Raw genomic sequence first — 21171 nt, 5'->3', positions numbered from 1 at the left:
GTGTGTGTGTGTGTGTGAGTGTGAGTGTGAGTGTGTGAGTGAGTGAGTGAGTGTGAGTGTGTGTGTTAGTGTGTGTGTGTGTGTTTGATTTAGTGTTTGTGTTAGTGCAGGTGAACACCTGCTGCTGCATCACTCTACAAAACAACAGCAAACAGCTCGAGCTCTCTGTCAGATCTTCCATCACACACACACATTACAATGACTGTCATTAACTAAATAAATATTAATACATCATATTACGCTTAACCAATCAATAGTTTAAAAATGTAATCTTGTGGAAAAAAAGTACCTAGTATATTTATTATATTTATTTGTGTCTATTGAATAATTAATCATGTAATATAAAATATTTTAATATAAAAGAGACAAAACTGTATCTAGAATTATATCTAAAACTTATAATAACTTTCAGTGATATTATATTATTATGTAGAACCATCATTTTATTAAGAAAAATGTATGCTGTATATCTATCTATTCATGTTTATATTAAATACTTAACTTAATATATAGTATAAAATAATATTTTAATATATTGTTTCCTAACATTATTAAATCAAAAATTTGCATGATAATAATTTTCATTGATATAAACATTATTACATCATATCATGATATGATGATCATATGAGCTTGTGCATCACATTGATTTAATTTTTTATGCTAAAAGTACATAGTATATGTATTAAATGTATTAATGTTTATATTAAATGTTTAATGCCAATCAAAATAATATTTTAATTTACAAATGAAGGTCATGTTATTTTTGTTAAATTATTTTAATTTAATATTTTATATTAATTATTTAATAATTTTATATAAAGTATACATCATGTTTTTTTTATATAAAGTATACATCATCTTATACCTATAAGTATTATATATAAAATTTTAATGTATTAACTAAGTATATCTTAAAATATTATATATACAATTTATAATATATACATTTTATCCAAAAAATACAATTCTAAATTATAGATGGAATTTTGCATGATATTCTTTAATTTTGAAAGAAATTATTTCTTGTGTTTTTATTATTTTCATGTATTTATTTAGCAGACACCTTTGTCCACAGAAGCTCAAATGTATGAATGTTTCTGTTTGCAGGTGAAGAATGACTACATGCTGGAGATTGCGGATCAGGTGGAGCAGGAGATGGCGCTGAAGCTGGGGTGTCTTGAGATCAGGTGCGTTCATCGTTCATTGTCCCGTCAGACTGTGAGACGATCGTGCTGATTTCTGCTGTTCTCTTTTCCAGGAGATTCTACAGAGAGATGAGAGGAAACGCTCTGGATAAAAAATCCAACTATGAACTGCTAGAGTAAGTATTCATATGCGTTCCCTTTCAGTCGGTCACTCTCGACGTCACGTCGGATGACCGACGAAATTGGGATCTCGCTTAGAGAGACCAATCTACTTCGAGTGTAAACTAAACGAGCCAATGCACATTGGCATGCGATTATTGCATCCAGCTGTACAATCGAAGTAGATTGGTCTCTCTAAGCGAGATCCCAATTTCGTCGGTCATCCGACGTGACGTCTCCGTTCCCTTCTTCAGGGAACAAGGGTTACCATACGTAACCGAGACGTTTCATATTGACAGATAATGCTGAACATTATATCTAATGGAGTTTATTTGTCAAAATGGCACAGTTAGATCTCAGAATGCCAGGATTTTGACTGACAGATCACTGCTAATAAAGCGGAGCTTCTCCTGAACATCATGTCCTCAGCGCACACACACACACACACACACACACACACACACAGAGTCACATGTGTGCATTAGTTCTGGGTCATCTCGTCAGTCGCCCGCAGTCACACAGCAGCGCTCGGGCCCCTCAGGGGGCGGGACAGGGCAGAGGGAGAACACCAATCACAGAGCCACTCTGATTTGAGTGACAGCTGCAGGGAAGGACATCATCACCTGCTTCACAGCTGAACTGCTGTCATTTTACTAACAGTCATATACTATAATAGATTTTATTCATATTTTGAATAAGGTGTTATTTTTATATTTTCTGTTTTCTTTTAATTGTAGTTAAAGTTTTTGTGATTTTCTTGTTTTTTCTTCATTTTTATTGATTTATGGATTATATTTTTTGTTACATATTTTTATTTCATTTTTTTTTTTTTTTTTTTACCGATAATAACCCTGCTCTAAACAACATATGTGACCCCGGAGCACAAAACCAGTTTTAAGTCGCTGGGGTATATTTGTAGCAATAGCCAAAAATACATTGTATGGGTCAAAATTATAGATTTTTCTTTTATGCCAAAAATCATTAGGATATTAAGTAAAGATCATGTTCTATGAAGATATTTTGTACATTTCCTACCGTAAATATATCAAAACTTCATTTTTGATTAGTAATATGCATTGCTAAGAACTTCATTTGGACAACTTTAAAGATGATTTTCTCAATATTTAGATTTTTTTGCACCCTCAGATTCCAGATTTTCAAATAGTTGTATCTCAGCTAAATATTGTCCTATCCTAACAAACCATACATCACTGGAAAGCTTATTTATTCAGCTCTCAGCTGATGTATAAATCTCAATTTTTAAAAATGTACCCTTATGACTGGTTTTGTGGTCCAGGGTCACATATTAGGGCAGAAACTGTTGGATGTATATAACATAATTCCCATATATTTAATGTTTAATATTGATTTATAAAATATAGAAATATATATCTTAAAATAATATATCTTTAATATTAGATATTAAGTGATCTTATATAATTTTTGTATTATAAACATTACTGCATCATATTATGCTTAACTGCCCAATAGTTAATAATATAATGTTAAGAGTAAAAAAGTACATAGTATATTTAATGTACTGTATTCAGTTCTTTTAATGTCTATATAGTTTGATTTTTAGTAATTTTAGTCATTTATTTTTAAATAAAATAAAGCTTTATTTATATATTTTATTTAACTTAAACTATATTTTATTTTATTTATTTGTTATTTAAGTAAGATTTTTTTTTAAATAGTTTTAATATTACTTACTGACAGTAGCCCTGCTCTGAACAACAGAATAGGGTAGAAAATGTGTGCTGAATCTGTGTAACATAATCCCGTTTGTTTTCTTTTATTGTAATCTATGTGAATTAGTCATAAGGATGGAATGGATAAAAGGATGGTTATGATGATGTCAGTGCGACAAATTGATTAAATTGTTTGTTAATTTAAAAGGGTAAATATGATGTTAACGGGGTTTTTCACAACCTGGCAACCCAGTCTTAAGAATTTTTGTTATAAATTATGTTAAAAAAAATTAAAGACAAAATTCCAGGTTTTACTTCACTACCGTTTATTTTTTTTCCTCATCAAAACATGCATAATTAATGCAGAACAGAGAGGTTGGAAATGCATTACCATGACAAAGCTGAATCATTTATTTGGTGCATTTTGTTAAAAGTGATTTTCATTGTTATAGTAATGTTTTACACATGTATGTGAGGTTCTGTAGAATGATGTTTGGAAAAGTTGATTCATTAGGTCCACATGTCATCCAGCATGCGTTTATAGATCAGACTCGGTCCCGGGGAGTGTGATGCGATCCGTTCACCAGATGGGCTGCTTCTCTGTGGAAACGTCTCAAGTCAAATACAGTTTGTTGGCCGTCTGTGAGTTTGTGATGACATCATTGCATCTGCGCTCAGATTTCTGCTCTGTTTCTCTGTTTGGCAGAAAAGACGTCGGACTAAGACGGTTCTTCCCCAAAAGTTTGTTGGAATCGGTTAAGGTGAGAGGATGCTTTCTATTGCAAGCACGTTGGTTATAAAATGTGTGCATTTTCAAGTATTTAGCCAGTATGTCTCTGGCTTATGTTGAATACTTGGGATTAAAGTTGCATGAAATCAAATTAATGCAAAGATGCATATTAGTATATACTGTTATATACTTGTAAGCAGTGTTGGGGAAAGTTACTTCTAAAAGTAATGCATTACAATATTGTGTTACTCCATAAAAAAGTAACTAATTACATTACATAGTTACGTTTTATGGAAAGTAATGCATTACGTTATTTTTGCGTTACTTTTTAAATCTAGACAGGGCTTGCTTGTTTGTTTTTAAAATAAAAAAGTTATATTTTTGGCAAATATAAAAGCCTTTTCACACCAGAAGTGAAATGAATAAGCCTCAGGCTGAAGGGAAAGTAAATGTACGTCCGTACAGTAGAATGCAGAAGAAGAAATTTCAACACACTTCAACAATAAAAAAGACACAAATGTTTGTCTAGAGTAATTTTTGCTTATTAGTATGCTTGAACTGGATCGTCGAAGGTCAGAAGCAAATACATTGCTTAATAGAATGGGAATAAATACATAAAGGATATTTGTGCACACAGCTAAAATAACGAAGGAGTGGCTTAACAACTCTGTGACTGTTCTTGAATGGCCCAGCCAGAGCCCTGACTTAAACCCAATTGAGCATCTCTGGAGAGACCTAAAAATGGCTGTCCACCAACGTTTACCATCCAACCTGACAGAACTGGAGAGGATCTGCAAGGAGGAATGGCAGAGGATCCCCAAATCCAGGTGTGAAAAACTTGTTGCATCTTTCCCAAAAAGACTCATGGCTGTATTAGATCAAAAGGGTGCTTCTACTAAATACTGAGCAAAGGGTCTGAATACTTAGGACCATGTGATATTTCAGTTTTTCTTTTTTAATAAATCTGCAAAAATGTCAACGATTCTGTGTTTTTCTGTCAATATGGGGTGTTGTGTGTACATTAATGAGGAAAAAAAATTTACTTAAATGATTTTAGCAAATGGCTGCAATATAAGAAAGAGTGAAAAATTTAAGGGGGTCTGAATACTTTCCGTACCCACTGTATATATATACTGTATATATATAATGCATGGATGAATCACTTACTGATTACTAATTTTGTAATCTTTAATCAACATGTCATAACTTGCTCTTTGTGTGATAAGCTGTGACGTATGAGACCAATCACATTCCAGTATTTTACAATCCGTTTAACAATCAACAGATGAAATCATGTCTCAACTCAATGTGTTGGTCATAATCATAATATGTGGTTGTAAACTTGGTCGTATCTTCCGTTTAATGGCGGCTTTAAGTGTTATTTTAGTATCTTTGAGATACCATTATAGTTTATATTTTTATTTTTAATATTTTATATTTTTTACTTACATTTTAAGTACAAGTATAAAAAATATATATTTTTAGCTTTTTTATTTTATTTTTAAATGTTCTGTTTCCTTTTTAATTGTAAAGTTTTTGTAATTTTGTTGTATGCTTTTGTGATTTTTATTAGTTTTTAAATCATTTATAAGCATTTATTCCTATTTTTTAGTTTATTTTTCATTTGTTTCTATTTTCATTTTAATGTTAGTTGTTTTTTTGTAATTTTGTTATGTTTTTGTCATTATAATTAGTTTGTATTGTTGATAAGAATTCATTTTCTGTTTTCTTTTCTCTTTTTTGTAATTCCGTTATTTGCTTTTGTCATTTTTTTGTTAGTTTCTTTAAGTATTTAATAAGTGGTTTTTTTTACGTTTGTATATACATTTTTCCTTTTTAATTTCACGTTTTTTTGTAGCTTTGTTATTTGCTTTTGTAATTTTTATTCATTTTTAAAATGATTTATAAATATTTATTCATATTTATTATTTTTTTTTACATTTTTATATTTTCATTTAATGTTAATTAAATTATTTGTAATTTTCTTATGTGCTTTTGTTATTTTTGTTATTTCTTTTTTTATATATTTATATTCTGTTTATTTTATTACTTTAATTCATTTGTATTTTTCTGTATAGTTTTTATTTATTTTATTTTAATATAATTTAATTTATAATTAATATAATTTAAATATATATATATATATATATATATATATATATAAGATGTTTAAATATATAAAAATATGTAATTGTACAGGAACAACATATTCAACAGCAATTGCATTTCTTGTCAAATAATTCAAGACAAATTGAGGATTTCTGTCAAAGTAACTGATGGAATTTGACTCAGTTTAAAATTAAAAGATACCTTTATGGTTTATTATTCTGAAATTAGATGTAAAATATAATTTAAATATATATATATATATATATATATATATATATAAGATGTTTAAATATATAAAAATATGTAATTGTAGTTATTTTAGTAAGTCAACTTAAACTAAAAAATGAGAAATGTTATCTTGGTTTAACTAGCTGCAAAATATATTTAAAATATATTTTTTTCATTTAATTTTTTTGAATGGTTTTAGTTTTAGTTAAATGGTGACTCTGTTAATGATGTTTGTGAGATGAGGGGAATGGTCATGTGTGTGTGAGTGTGTGTGCAGCTGCTGTAAGAATAGTGTTCCAATCCCACACACCCTGCAGACAGATGCTCAGTAAAATAGTGGGTTGTCCTTTGACCCTGCGGGTCAGCCTCAGACATGTGCGCACGTGGGCGGGACAGAGGTGTTAAATGCCCCATCCTCCACTGCCTCACACTCTGTTCCCATCAGCTGGGAGCTCGTGTGTGTGCGGTTATGTTGCTCGAGAGCTGTTCATTTAGGCCGATTATAACATTTAATCTGTGTGCGTCCCAGAAAATGTCATTTTCGAGAGCTTCCAGCATCCGTGTGTGAGCAGAGCTCATTTGATCGAGTTAGAAACGGGGTTCAGTTAACAGCACAGCCATCTGTCACTGACCGCAGAAATCAAATCCAGCCCTGATTGAGTCGAGCTCACATCTCATCATTTTAATAACAATACTGTTTGTTTTCAAAGCACAGGGGGCTTATTAAAGGGATAGTTCTCCCAAAAACATGTCAATCCTGCCATTAGTTACTCACCTTTATGTCATTCAAAACGTGCATGATTCTTAATGCGCATGATGGTGCATAAAAGGAAACATTTTGATGAGCTGCTGTTTTCCATGCAGTGAAAGTGTAAGAAGCCTCTTCTGCTCATCAAGGCTGCATTTATTTACTCAAAAATACAGTAAAAACAGTTAAATTGTGAAATATTATTACAATTTCAAATAGATGTTTTCTATGTGAATATCTGTTAAAACATAATTTATTTCTGTGATCAAAGCTGAATTTTCAGCAGCATTACTCCAGTCTTCAGTGTCACATGATCTTCAGAAATCATTCTAATATGCTGATTTGTAATTATGGCACATACATGATGGCAGAAATATTCCATTAAAATCAACGAAGAGAAACCAGAATAGATAATAGATGACAGAGATTAATATTCAGACTTATTTGGACAATATTTTAAGTGTTATGCAGTAAAGAGATAGAAGTAGTTGGGTATGCCACAGTTTATATATTTAATCATTTATTATTGTTGTTGTTCTTTAATTATTTGTTTGTTTTAATTGTTTATATTTATTATATTTATATAACACTTTTATTTATGTTTTTTGTTCATATTTATTTTAAATAATTTTTGATTGTTTTTTTTTTTTTTTTTTTTACTGTAAATACGTTTTTGTCTTAGTAACATATTTAGTATTACTAGGTTATTAACTAGATTTTTCATCAGTGTTCTGAAGGATTGTGGATTGCTGACTCATTATTGTTCCATATAATAAGAGAACATTTTACCCAATTGTTATCAGCAGCTCCCTGTTCTGAAAAGCAAAGATCTGAAGTGGTATGTCATAGCAAAAGGGAAGAAGAGGCACATTTCTGAGTCTCTAGATGAAGTAACGACTCCCGTCTGAAGTGACCGCTCGCATGTTTGATATGATCTGTGTGTATCTGTGTGTGGAATGCTGTTAGGATACCCAGAATGCCTTTCAGAGCTCGTCACATCCATCAGCAGTGTGCAGGTTTGTGTATTTGGAGGAGAGCGAGAGAAAGCTGATGGAGATTGATCGCTCTAGCGCGTCTTATTTGATTGACAGCTGAATTTGATGCTTGTAATGAACCTGTCCGCACTAATTACCGGGCAGATTCTGGATTATTAAGTCATGTGATCATACTTCGTCATAAAGTTTTGTATTATACTAATTTTTGCACTTGCACAAACTGCTAAAGCTCGAACTCTGATGCATAACTGATTTATCAGAACATGTTATAATCTAGTTTATTCATAATTTATGAATCTCTAATAACTATAAGGCATGACGATATTATTAATATATTATAAATGTTAACATCATTGATTTTCTGTGATCTTTTCATTGAGTTTTAATGATAGTTTTTTTCTATATTTTTCAATACGTCTATATAGTTTATATTAATTTTTTGTTATTTTAGTACAAGTGAGAAATATTTCTTTGGCAACTGGCTGACATAAAATAAGTTTAAGTTTCTATAGATTTTATTTTGTTTCAGTTAATGTATTTTATTTCAAGTAATGAAAATATTTTTAATGGTTTTAGTTTTATTTAACTATAATAACCCTCATATGTCATTTTTTTTAAATATGTCTACATTTTTTTATTCATTTCTATTTCCATTTTTGTTATTTTAGTACATTGCTAAACTAAATAAAAGTCAGAAATCCTTCCTTAGCAACCGGTTGACAAAATAAATTTAAGTTTTTGCATATTTTATTTTATCTCAGTTAATATTTGTTTTATTTCAAGTAATGCAAATTTTTTAAAGGTTTTAATTTTAATTTGCTATAATAACCCAGATGTGTATTGTGAAAAGTGCAGTACAAAAAAAGACTTCAATTGAATTAAAATACTGGTTTTTAAATACATTTCTATGCTGATCTTTATAGCACCCAGTTGCACAATATGATGAATGTTTTTATCTAGTATTGCTGATATGGGATTTAAGTGGAGCTCTGCTGGTGTTTGTAATCAGTGTGTGAAGTGTAGCGCTGCTCTTTCTCTCTGTGTTTCAGGCCAAAACGCTGAGGAAACAGATCCAACAGACGTTTAAGCAGTTCGCCAACCTGAACGACGAGCAGAGCATACTGAAATTCTTTGAGATCCTGGCGCCCGTCCACAGATTCGACAAAGAGTGCTTTCGATGTGCTCTGGGGGTACGTCAGGTCACTGGACTTTACTGCCCCCTGCTGCTCAATGGAGGAATTACATTAGCTGACATTCAGGGTTCAGAAGTATTCCCAAAGCAAAATATTTCTTACCAATCATTAAACTGTATTTTACATTATACTACATACTGTATTTTATGGAAGCCCGTTTCCGCCACTGAATAAAAAAGAAAAAAGGTAATTGCGACTTTTTATCTCACAATTCTGACTTTTTTTCTCATAATTGCGTGATATAAACTCACAATTCTGACTTTTTCTCTCACAATTCTGACTTTTTTTCTCACAATTCTGACTTTTTTTCTCATAATTGCGAGTTTATTTCTCGCAATTCTGACTTTATAACACTCAATTCTGTGAAAAAAAGTCAGAATTGTGAGATATAAACTCGCAATTCTGTGAAAAAATTCTGTGAAAAAAAGTCATAATTGTGAGATACAAATTCGCAATTCTGTGAAAAAAAGTCATAATTGTGAGAAAAAAAGTCAGAATTGTGAATTCATATCACGCAATTCTGTGGAAAAAAAAGTCAGAATTGTGAATTCATATCACGCAATTCTGTGGAAAAAAAAGTCAGAATTGTGAATTCATATCACGCAATTCTGTGGAAAAAAAAGTCAGAATTGTGAATTCATATCACGCAATTCTGTGGAAAAAAAAGTCAGAATTGTGAATTCATATCACGCAATTCTGTGGAAAAAAAAGTCAGAATTGTGAATTCATATCACGCAATTCTGTGGAAAAAAAAGTCAGAATTGTGAATTCATATCACGCAATTCTGTGGAAAAAAAAGTCAGAATTGTGAATTCATATCACGCAATTCTGTGGAAAAAAAAGTCAGAATTGTGAATTCATATCACGCAATTCTGTGGAAAAAAAAGTCAGGATCGTGAATTCATATCACGCAATTCTGTGGAAAAAAAAAGTCAGAATCGTGAATTCATATCACGCAATTCTGTGGAAAAAAAAGGCAGAATCGTGAATTCATATCACGCAATTCTGTGGAAAAAAAAAGTCAGAATTGTGAGATGAACAAGTCGCAATAACCTAAAACTGTTACAACTGAAAAACTAAACGTTTTTGGTAATTGAAATATAGCTGAAATAAAACAAAATATAAATATTGGATTTAACTATTTTTATAGTTATAATTGTTGTCTTGGTAACAAACTGAAAAAATACAATAAAAATAAAGCTAAACAGAAACATAAAAATAAAAAAAATACTAGCATTTAGCTCAAATTAAAATGAAAACTGAAAAATCTAAAAATAAGAAAATAAAAATATAAAACATTAAAAAAATAACTTTAAATGATGTCTTGCTAACTTGAAAAGAAAATGTTTAATTTAAGTACTAAAATTACTAAAACTAAAACCGAAATGAAAATAAATTAAACCTACACAGAAACATATAAAAATTATAAATCAAATAAAAAAAATGCTAGCATTTAACTCAAATTAAAATGAAAACTGAAAAATCTAAAAAATAAGAAAATAAAAATATAAAACATTTTTTTTTTAATTTTAAATGATGTCTTGCTAACTTGGAAAAAAAGTTTAAGTACTAAAATTACTAAAACTAAAATAGAAATGAAAATAAGTTAAAGCTAAACATAAGTATTTATAAAAAGAAAAAAGAAAAAAAATAAGAAAAGAAAAAATGCTTATATACTGTATATATATATATATATGAAATAACTAACTGAAATACAATTGAAGTATTAAAATTACTAAAACTAAGACTGCAATAAAAAATAAAGCTAAATAGAAATAGTGTTCATTTTTATATTAAATACTGTATTATTATTTAACTAAAATGACAAAAAAAACAACAGAAAAAATAGTAGAACTAGAAAGCTAGTTCTAAATATTGATGAATATTAAAATAGCATATCAATAATACTAAAACAGATTTAAACTGTTAACTTGTGAGATCGTAAGTGTTTTTGAACGATTCATTAAAGATCCAGCTCATAAGAGTCATTTGTTTGGGAATCAGACTAGACTATAATGGCGTGTTGTGTGTTTGTTATTATTTCTATCTCATCACATTCAATCTAGACAGCATTGGAAGCACTGCTGTGGGCGTGTCTGATGGTATTTGTGGGCGTGTCTTCAGCAATGTGTGTGTATGTGTGTGTGTGTGTGTGTGTGTGTGTGTTTGTGTTGTATCCTGACGTCATGATGAGGCTGCTGTTGCTGATAATGGTTCATTGTGAGTCTGGTTTCTTTCTCATAGCCTCTCACGATCAGCACGCCGTCCTTCGCCGCCGCTGAGAACATGGCCGACCTCATCGACGGATACTGTCGCCTGCTCAACGCCGTCAGCCAGTCCTTCATCGTCAGACCGCAGAAAGGTACGTCTGCCTCACACTGCTGCATTGTGGGATGTTTGTACTCTAGAGGCAGTAAAGCACGGAATTAGCATGAATGAGACGCATCGAGTGGAAAATCCCAGTATGAAGCAGCACAGCTGTTTGTCTCAGCAAGACACAAATAGAAAGACATATTGAAAACAAGACCACTCGTAGTAAAGTATGAAATGCAGTTCTTGGTGTTCTCCAGTTAGATTCATGAGCTGATGCTGTGTGTTTCTCTGTCCTGCAGAGGGGGAAAGAGCTCTTCCATCCATTCCTAAGTAAGTCATAAATTCACTTCACTGGCATTCATGAGCTGTTTAATAAACTGACGTTAGGCACGAGATTCATTTAGAGGAGGTTTGACCACCAGTTAATACTTAAACACCACCAAAACTGGTCAAAACTAAAGGCTGGGACTAGAGCTGGATGATATATCAAACATTCACTGTATATTTGTGATCATGTTGTTGATGATGGCTTTATTTTATTTTATTTATTTTTTTATTTTTTTGCCCTTGAAGTTCCCCTAAAATGTTAGCATCATTAGACTAATTTAACAACAATAGTCTGAAGGAAAAAATATATATTAATATATGAAACATTTATAAATATTAATCTAAATATATATAATAGTTTGTGGCGAGCAAAAAGTATATTATTATTATAATATATTAATAAATAATAATATAGATAAAAATAATGTTGAATTTTTTTTATTAAAAAAAACACTTAACTATTTTTTCTTTTTTAAAATAATGTTTAATTAGAAATTCTGATGTTTCACGTGAGCTATTGGATAAATATGTCTTGTGTGCATGAAAACAACTGTAAAGCACAATTCCTCCACAGACTGGCCAACAATGAGAAGCGGCTGGAGGGGATCCGGGCAGGAATTCGTGCCATCTCTGTTTCAGGTCAGACTCCTCTGACATCGTCTCTGATTTAGCAGCTTTATTGATTATCTATCAGATCTGTAAAGCAGTTCATATCAAAATATGATGATGCTTAATTCCCAAAGACATTTGTGTTCAGTGTAAGTCTGGGGGATTTCACCAGTTTTGTTGTCTTATCAGATGAAAATGATCACTTCATTTACAGCATAAACAGGCTGCATAAATACTATTGCATTTGAAGTTTAATACTTAGTGTTAGAGCTTTCTTCAATTCACTAACCCTGAGTATGACCAATCGTAATAGTGATGCTTTACAGGCCAAAGACTGCTAGTATTATCAGAGCTTGACACTTCACACTCCAGTCATATTCCTTATGGATAAAAAAAAAGAATCTGAATGTTTGTTTTACTCTGAAATATTACAATCAAATGCATTGCAAATGCAGTTTCACATCATGTTTTTTTAGCAGTTCTCTGTTATTTGATGTCTTCAAGATGTTGGGCTGGTTTCTGCAACATCTGCACACATTTAAAGCTCATCATCAGTTGTATTTCAGACGTTTCATGCTCATGAACGTGTCTGCTGTTTATAAGCTGTTTACGCAAAATCTAATGTAAATGTAAATGTAAATGCATAAATTTGCATAAATAAAATTTATTTAATGTAAATGTAAATCTAAAACCACTTTCTGAAGACACAGTGCAAATTTAAATGAAGTCATTCTCATTCTTCTCAATGCAAACATGCTTTATTTTTGATGTTATTGCACTAATTTCTGGGTGTGTTTGTACTGTTACATGATTTGCATAAATCATTTAGTGAATCAAGTGCTAAAATAATGCAAAAGGCACATGCCGTCAGTGGTTGCGTTTTATTTTTGGTGTGAAATGAGCTGATAGTGAAAGTCTGAGTGTCTCAGATCGCGTGTGGTTTGTCAGGCTGAAATGTTTTGTCACGGATCTGGATGATAAATACAGTATGTTTATTGCGTCTCCACTCCTCCTGCCATATTCTCTTGCTTTGCTTCACTCTCTTTCTCTCTCCATCTGTCATTCTTCACTGAAGACTCTGTGGTTCAGACGCCCACCAAAGCTGCTAAAGCTCGGCGCTTTCTCCTTCCGTTTGTCCTCTGTTCCCATGATTTCATATTGTGTGTGTGTGTGTATATATATATATATATATATATATGCATCAACAAAAATTATTTTAGGATTTTCTTTGCTTATTTTGCTTTTTAAAATGTTTAATTTTTGATTCATGACAATTAAATGCATTGATTCCATTAGTGGTAATAAATTGACTGTGTATATATCAGTGCTGTTAAACGATTAATCGCGATTAATTGCATCCAAAATAAAAATAGTTTTGTTAAATTAAAGTGCAGGAAATTTGATAAAAGTATCCTTCATTTTCTTTGTGCAAAATATGTTTTGCATTTGTGTTTTTCTATTGATTTAGCGACGAAATGCTGTTGACAGTTTTTGTGAGACTTACCCAGTTTTTATTTTTGCTAATTGCATTAAACATAAAAACCTGCCTCCAAATAAGACCAGAGATTTTTCCATGCGAACCGCACTGAATTAGACCCGTGGCAGAACAATCCATGCAGATGTGTGTCCACGTCCCAATTGAATCTCATCCCACACATTCCTGCAGCACGTCTAACCCAATATAACCCACACTAATGACTCCCAGGACTGCAGGAGCTGCTCACAGCCAGAGAGGACGAATAAACCGGTGAACCGCTTCAGATGCATGACCACCGTGTGTTTTCATGTCTGCTGGTGAATTAACCTTTCTCCTCTCTGTTCTTTGCATGGACCTGCAGAAGATCTAAGCGGAGATGGTAATGTTTGATTTGCAATCTTCATTTCTTTCCTCTAACTAACTCCCTGCTCTGTGTGCGTTTGGAAATTTACTGCAATCTAGTCAGCCTCGCATAGGTTCTAGTTTAGTTGTAGTGTGTAAATGTGAGTCTGCTTCACTTTAAGTGCACTTGAAGTCTCTTCTGCTCCCTGCATTCCTCACAAGTGCAATTATTTAGAGAAGCGAGTGACCTCTACCAAAAAAAAAAAAAAAACTCTAAATCTGTTTTGCATGAAGACATGGAGTCACTTCCTTCCCCTCGTCTTTCTCCAGCTCGACCACAGAGCCGCTCTCTGATTGGCCGGTCGGATGGAGTTCAGAGAGTTTAAAAGACAGAAGTGCACTTGAGTTTGAGTGTGCGAGAGTCTTCATGGAGGAGTTTCTTGGCTGGTTGACCGGCTCTAGTTTGTGTAGTGGAAGGTTACGTGTGTTTGGGGTTGGTGTAGTGACCGAGTGGGCGTTAGTGTGAAATACTGACCGCTGCTGCTTCTGTCTCCCTGCAGAAACAGACGACTACGCAGAGATCATAGATGAGGAGGACACCTACACCATGCCCTCTAGTAAGTACCCTCACTCGTGCCGCCTTTTAAGTGTGTGTAACTGCTGTCTTCCGGGATCCAGATGTTTCTGTCCAAATCCTGACCTTTTTTTTCTCCCTGTCTGGCTCGTTTGGTCTGTCGATGTGGTGGCAAATGAAATTTAAAGTATCCAGCTCTGACATTCCAGAATATTCTCTCTGGAAACTCCGTTTGTGTTGCACTTTAAAACGTTTGATTCAGCACATTTGGAATTAAAGCAGGTCATATTTTGGCGTAATTCTGAAAATGAAGCATGTATGTGTTTGGATTGAACTCAGTCTGGCATATTTGCTTCAGGGACGTCCTTAACAGTTAAAAGGATTCATAAAGTATTAATCATCTGTAAAATTGCTAGGTTCCTTTTAGGGTTTGGGTCTGAATTGGCTTTATATAAACACACTGGAGGTCCGTGATGTGTCCTGATTTAGTGAGTGTGTGTGAGTCAGCGACTGCACACTAACATTCACGAGTGTGTGACTTTACAAACAATCACAGGATTCTGAACACACCGACTCAATCTGTGTGTTATACGAGTGTCTTCAAGACAGTTGAATGAAAAGTTGCCATCATTTACTCACCGTCATATCGTTCCAAAACCATGGTTTTTTTTTACAGTGCAACACAAAAGCAAATGTTTAGCAGAATGTTCATGCTGCTCTTTTCCAGTCAATGAAAGCGGATGCTTTCTGGTGGCTGGCCAGCTAACAGAGAACATTCTGGCAAGTTTCTCTCAAAGTTCTGAAAAGTCTTCTAGTAATTTAGACAGAATGTTTTGTTTACAGTTATCTGGTCTTTAATAACATTCTCAAAACGTTAGCACAAAAAAGTGTTTATACATTGTTCATGGAACTTTTTACTGAAACGTTTTAGCTGGACATCCGTCTGACATTTTTTAAATGTTACTGTTTTCAGAATGTTCAGAGAACTTTCAAAAGTAACATTCCGATAACGTTTGCAAAATTATAAAATTGAATGTTCACTTAAAGGGATAGTTCACCCAAAAATGAAAATTTGATGTTTATCTGCTTACCCCCAGGGCATCCAAGATGTAGGTGATTTTGTTTCTTCTGTAGAACACATATGATGATTTTTTACTTTAACCGTTGCAGTCTGTCAGTAAGTACCATTTTGATTAGCCGTCGTACCTACAATGACTGTGCACTGTGTAACCAATGAGTGACGTATACGCGCGAGAGATCACTTCCGGCGCTTGCGTAAACTACGCCAGAGCGCGTACACACCTCACGCACCGGATGCCGTGCGCGCGCCCAAAGACAGTTGGACAGTTGTGTCGTCACGAGCTGCAGGGTTTAATTTGGATTTGTCTGTGCATGTTTTTTTTACTCTCATAGATTTTGTTACCATTGCCATGCATTATACGACTGATAGACTGCAACGGTTAAAGTAAAAAATCATCATATGTGTTCTACTGAAGAAACAAAGTCACCTACATCTTAGATGCCCTGGGGGTAAGCAGATAAACATCACATTTTCATTTTTGGGTGAACGATCCCTTTAACCAGGAAAAAAAAATTTTTAAAACTGACATTTTGAACCTTCTGAAAAGATTCAGAAATAACTTAATGGGAACATTAGCAAAATGTTCTTAGAACATATTTTTGTCAGCTGAGTGTCGAGCTCCTAAAGAACAAAAAAAGTCATTTGTATGACTCACACCCTGTATTAAATGTCTTCTAAAGGCAAAAATGTTAACATTTTTTGTGATCACAACACTAACGTTTGGCTTCAGAGGACTATAAACATTGTACATGAGTCATGAGAACTATTTTTATTGCTTTTGCTCCCTCACTGCTATTCTTAAATAGATACATTTAATTGAGATGCAAAACAACATGAAATAAGTTATGTAATATTACGTTATATATGCCAGTGGGGTAAGAAAAATAAGTTTGTTTTCCCTTTGAATTACATTTATTTTTCTTACACCATTCATCAGTCGCTTGTTTGTAAATGAGCAGCATGAACATTTTATGTGTTTTATGCTTTGAAATGACAGGTGAGTAAATGCTCACAGGAGTTTTGTCATTTTATTAATGGCAGATTCACTGAAATAGTTTTTATAATTTATTGCTCATTTTCCAGGGAATTTTTATGTTGCCCTCTACTTAAATTTTATAATATGCTATGTTTTATAACAGCTCTGTGGTGAGTGTTTGACATGTCTGTGATTGATAAGTGTGTGCAGCTCTCCACATCTCATCCCTCTGTTTCTCTCTCTCTCATCCTGAGCTTTAATTCTGATCTAAAAGCCCAATCTCTGCCTTTTCTCTTTAACAACCAGCCGAATGCTATGGATTAGACGCAGGTAACGCCATCCCTCTGTTTGTGTGCTTCTTTCAGTTTTTCTCTCTTTTTTCTGTTTCTCTCTCTCTCTCTCTCTCTCTCTCTTTCTCCGTTTTGCTGTGTGCTTGTGTTAGAAGCAGGTTCCTCCTCATATCACAGACTAACGCAGGTTTTCATAAAAATATTTTTGTGCGTTTCATGGGAATCAAACCCATGATTTACCATTGTTAGTGCTACGATCTAAACTATAGAAGCTGGGATATAAAAAAGGTATTTTAACATCCAAAACATGCCACACAGCATCTTTAAGGCTTTATATTATCATTAAGCATCTTTATATTATTGTTTTTTATAATATAATTTATACTTATGTCATTATTAATACTATCCCATTTATATGTTTTTGACATTAAATGCTTTGTATAACTAAAAAACCTGCAGAAGTCATTGATATGTAGCCAAACAATAGATTATTATTGTTTTTTGTTTGTTTGTTTTGTTTTTTGCTCAATTATATTTTTAAATATTTTTTTGTTTGTTTATGAGTCTGGCATATATGTGCAGTTTGTTCAATGTGTCGTCTCAATGTTTTAGGTTTCCTTTATATTCATAGTCAATTTTTTGTCATCTAGAGACAGTCTTTCTGTCTCTCACAGCCTCGTCTTCATTCGTTCACAATTAATTATGGCGTCCACCCTGACTAAGGTCTTTTGTTCATGACCTCAGTGTTTCTAAACTTGCAATTGGCGACTTTCAAACACTTTGTTAAATGGCTGAGCTCTGCATTCAGTAAATATTGTGCTAAAGGTTTGTTGATCTCGGTCACAGCTGCTCGTCTTCTGAACTTACATGACGATCAGAGTGTGTGGTTTGCTGGTTCCTCTGATGCTGAGCTTCAGGTTTGTGACGTTTGTTCTTCATCTGTAGCTCAGGACTATGAGATCCAGCGGGACAGAATCGAGTTGGGACGGTGTATCGGCGAGGGCCAGTTTGGTGACGTCCACCAAGGGGTTTACATCAGTCCGGTAAACACACAGTCCACATAAATATTAATCAAACAAACACTGCATTTGCCCTGAATAGAGTGCAAACTGGTGGCCCTTTTAATTCTCTTCCTAAATCAGTTCATGTCAGAATCCCTTGTTTTTAGAGTGAGAACTACTAAAAATGATACAAAACTATTATTTAGCATAAACTGAACATAACATGAGCAGCAGAGTAGATTTGACTGCATTCATTAAGCTCAACCTTAAAACCCTATTATTAACAATGATCGAGCATATTTTTTTTGTTAAGAAGTATGTTTTAAATATATAATTTTATAAAACAGAAAAGTTGATATAATATGTGATTTTTGGTTAGTACAATCTAACATTTGGTCCCAAACTAGCTCTCTATTGATCAAGCAAATATTTTTGTTAAATTTATGGAATACATTTTATATGGAATATACATTTTTATATCATTTATATAATATCTAGGTTTATTAGTAAATACAATCCAACATTTGACCCAAACCATCTTTCAACTGAGTGAGGTCTTAATTTAGGCTAGCAATTTTTTTTTATTATTATTATTGTTATTATTCAAATAAGTACATTTTAAATTTTAAATAATGTTAACAATTAAATGTTTTTTTTATCAGATTTGTATGTATATTTTCATGTGTATTTTATTCTATTAACGTCACAGATAAGCAGGTTTTAAACAGTATTTATGATATACAAAATATTATAATATAATACATTTTCTATTAATAATTATATATTTTTTCAAGATGTTCCAAATGAATTTTTTAAGCTATTCCCTACTGCTCTTTACTGTGTTCGGAAGCTGTTAAGACGAACTAAAATGTCAGACTTTGTGGGCGTACGGTTTTACTACAGTGTACTTTTAATTTGTAATCTTCCTGAATTCATGCTCGTAGTTTTTGAGTTGCATGTGCTTTCCCTGACAGGAGAATCCATCGTTATCAGTGGCCATTAAGACGTGTAAGAACTGCACCTCAGACAGCATGCGTGAGAAGTTTCTGCAGGAAGCTCGTGAGTATCAAGAATTCACACTAGTGACCTTCACTTCAGAATTAATTTCAGCTAATTTTGCAAAAGTATTTTGCATGTGATGCAGTGAGAATATCTGTGATTTTATGATTGACAGTGACAATGCGGCAGTTCGACCATCCGCACATTGTGAAGTTGATTGGAATCATCACTGAAAATCCCGTCTGGATCATCATGGAGCTGTGCACGCTTGGAGAGGTCAGACTGTGTTTTCATTCGTTAAACTGGCACAGATTTTAGACTCTATGAAATCATCTGGAATCATCTTCATTTTAGTTGAGGTCGTTCTTGCAAATAAGGAAGTACAACCTGGACCTGTCCACGCTGATTCTGTTCGCCTACCAGCTGAGCACAGCGCTGGCGTACCTGGAGAGCAAACGCTTTGTGCACAGGTGCCTGAAGATCTTCACACGCTCAGAACAGACTTTCCTCAGTCTCCTGCTCATAGTGCGCTGAGGTCAATGTGTGTTTTGTTGCAGGGACATTGCTGCCAGGAACGTGTTGGTGTCTTCCACAGACTGTGTGAAGCTTGGTGACTTCGGTCTCTCCAGATACATGGAGGACAGCTCCTATTATAAAGGTGTGTCAAACTGCACTTTTACTTGCCGTTTACAATGCTCAAACAGCAACATTACGGACTAACTAAAGTTGAAAAAGTGAAAAAGCATAATAGGACCCCTTTAAACACAATACAACGTGATTTACTTGTGTATGTCCACAGGAAGTCATGTAAGATTTCATTAAAACACTTCCTGTAGTTGCTGTGCATTTTAGAGGCTGAAAAAGCTTCTGGAAAAAGTTCTGATAAATGCAAACAGGCCTCCCTCAGAAATGTTACCAGAGTAAGGATATAGCGGCCTCTGGTGGATAGTGAAGGCATGTTTGAGTGTTTATAGTGTGTGAACAGTAGTGGGTGTTTTCCAGCTTCTAAAGGGAAACTGCCGATCAAATGGATGGCTCCTGAATCCATAAACTTCCGTCGGTTTACCTCGGCCAGCGACGTCTGGATGTTCGGTGAGTGCTTAACGTTTTTTAGAAATTGGAAGATGAATATTTCATGGTACTGCATTCTAACAGTTAGATTTTTCCTGAACACCATCAGCATGCTCCCTTAAAGGATTAGTTCACTTCCAGAACAAAAATTGACAGATAATGTACTCACCCTCTTGTCATCCAAGATGTTCATGTCTTTCTTTCTTCAGTCGTAAAGAAATTATGTTTTTTTGAGGCAAACATTTCAGGATTTCTCTCCATATAATGGACTTCTATGGTGTCCCTGAGTTTGAACTTCCAAAATGCAGTTTAAATGCAGCTTCAAAGGACTCTAAACGATCCCAGCCGAGGAATAAGGGTCTTATCTAGCGAAACGATCTCTTTCTTCAGTCGTAAAGAAATTATGTTTTTTTGAGGCAAACATTTCAGGATTTCTCTCCATATAATGGACTTCTATGGTGTCCCTGAGTTTGAACTTCCAAAATGCAGTTTAAATGCGGCTTCAAAGGGCTCTAAACGATCCCAGCCGAGGAAGAACGGTCTTATCTAGAGAAACCATCGGTCATTTTCTAAAAAAATAAAAATGTATATACTTGTTAACTTCTGTGCAGTCCCGTTCGAAACAGTTAGGGTATGTCGAAAAACTCCCATCTCATTTTCTCTTCCAACTTCAAAATCGTCCTACATCGCTGCAGAAGTACCGACCCAGTGTTTACAAAGTGAACATGCAAAGAAGTTCAAACGCCCTTTACAAAAAAAGGTAAAACACAGATGTAGGATGATTTTGAAGTTGGAGGAGAAAATGAGATGGGAGTTTTTAGACCTACCCTAACTGTCATGAACCGGAAAAAAAGTTCACTATGGAAAGCCACACAACCCAAAAGTGGGACGATACAGTGCGGTATTAAAGTGTTGGACTCAATGGACCGAGCTGCGCGACCGACTCGACAGCGCAGAGAGGACGTGTTTACTAGCGCCACCGAACTGACAGCGCGGCGCTGATCAGTTACAACAGCGCAGCGCGAACATTATTCTTCTTCTTCTTCTTCATGTTTTATGGCGGGTGGCATCCAACGTTAAGGTGCATTACCGCCACCTACTATACTGGAG

The 21171-nt window shown here is 33.8% G+C and overlaps 1 protein-coding gene across 1 annotated transcript in view; it reads left to right on the top strand.

Moving 5' to 3' along the window:
- LOC107655096 (focal adhesion kinase 1-like) overlaps positions 1-21171 on the top strand; it is a 72633-nt gene that overhangs the window by 25469 nt on the left and 25993 nt on the right. Inside the window, exons 5-20 of the mRNA XM_016442516.1 lie at positions 1111-1190; positions 1262-1324; positions 3705-3759; positions 8858-9160; positions 11246-11363; positions 11614-11644; positions 12216-12280; positions 14089-14106; positions 14630-14686; positions 17007-17030; positions 17936-18033; positions 18966-19050; positions 19166-19266; positions 19345-19460; positions 19548-19648; positions 19993-20082. Coding sequence (XP_016298002.1) covers positions 1111-1190; positions 1262-1324; positions 3705-3759; positions 8858-9160; positions 11246-11363; positions 11614-11644; positions 12216-12280; positions 14089-14106; positions 14630-14686; positions 17007-17030; positions 17936-18033; positions 18966-19050; positions 19166-19266; positions 19345-19460; positions 19548-19648; positions 19993-20082 — 1405 coding nt within the window. The remainder of the gene's footprint in view (positions 1-1110; positions 1191-1261; positions 1325-3704; positions 3760-8857; positions 9161-11245; positions 11364-11613; positions 11645-12215; positions 12281-14088; positions 14107-14629; positions 14687-17006; positions 17031-17935; positions 18034-18965; positions 19051-19165; positions 19267-19344; positions 19461-19547; positions 19649-19992; positions 20083-21171) is intronic.

Source organism: Sinocyclocheilus anshuiensis, unplaced genomic scaffold (assembly GCF_001515605.1).
Source record: "Sinocyclocheilus anshuiensis isolate Anshui unplaced genomic scaffold, SAMN03320099.WGS_v1.1 scaffold515, whole genome shotgun sequence".
Taxonomy (NCBI): Eukaryota; Metazoa; Chordata; class Actinopteri; order Cypriniformes; family Cyprinidae; genus Sinocyclocheilus; species Sinocyclocheilus anshuiensis.
This window is presented reverse-complemented; position numbering and strand designations above follow the sequence as displayed.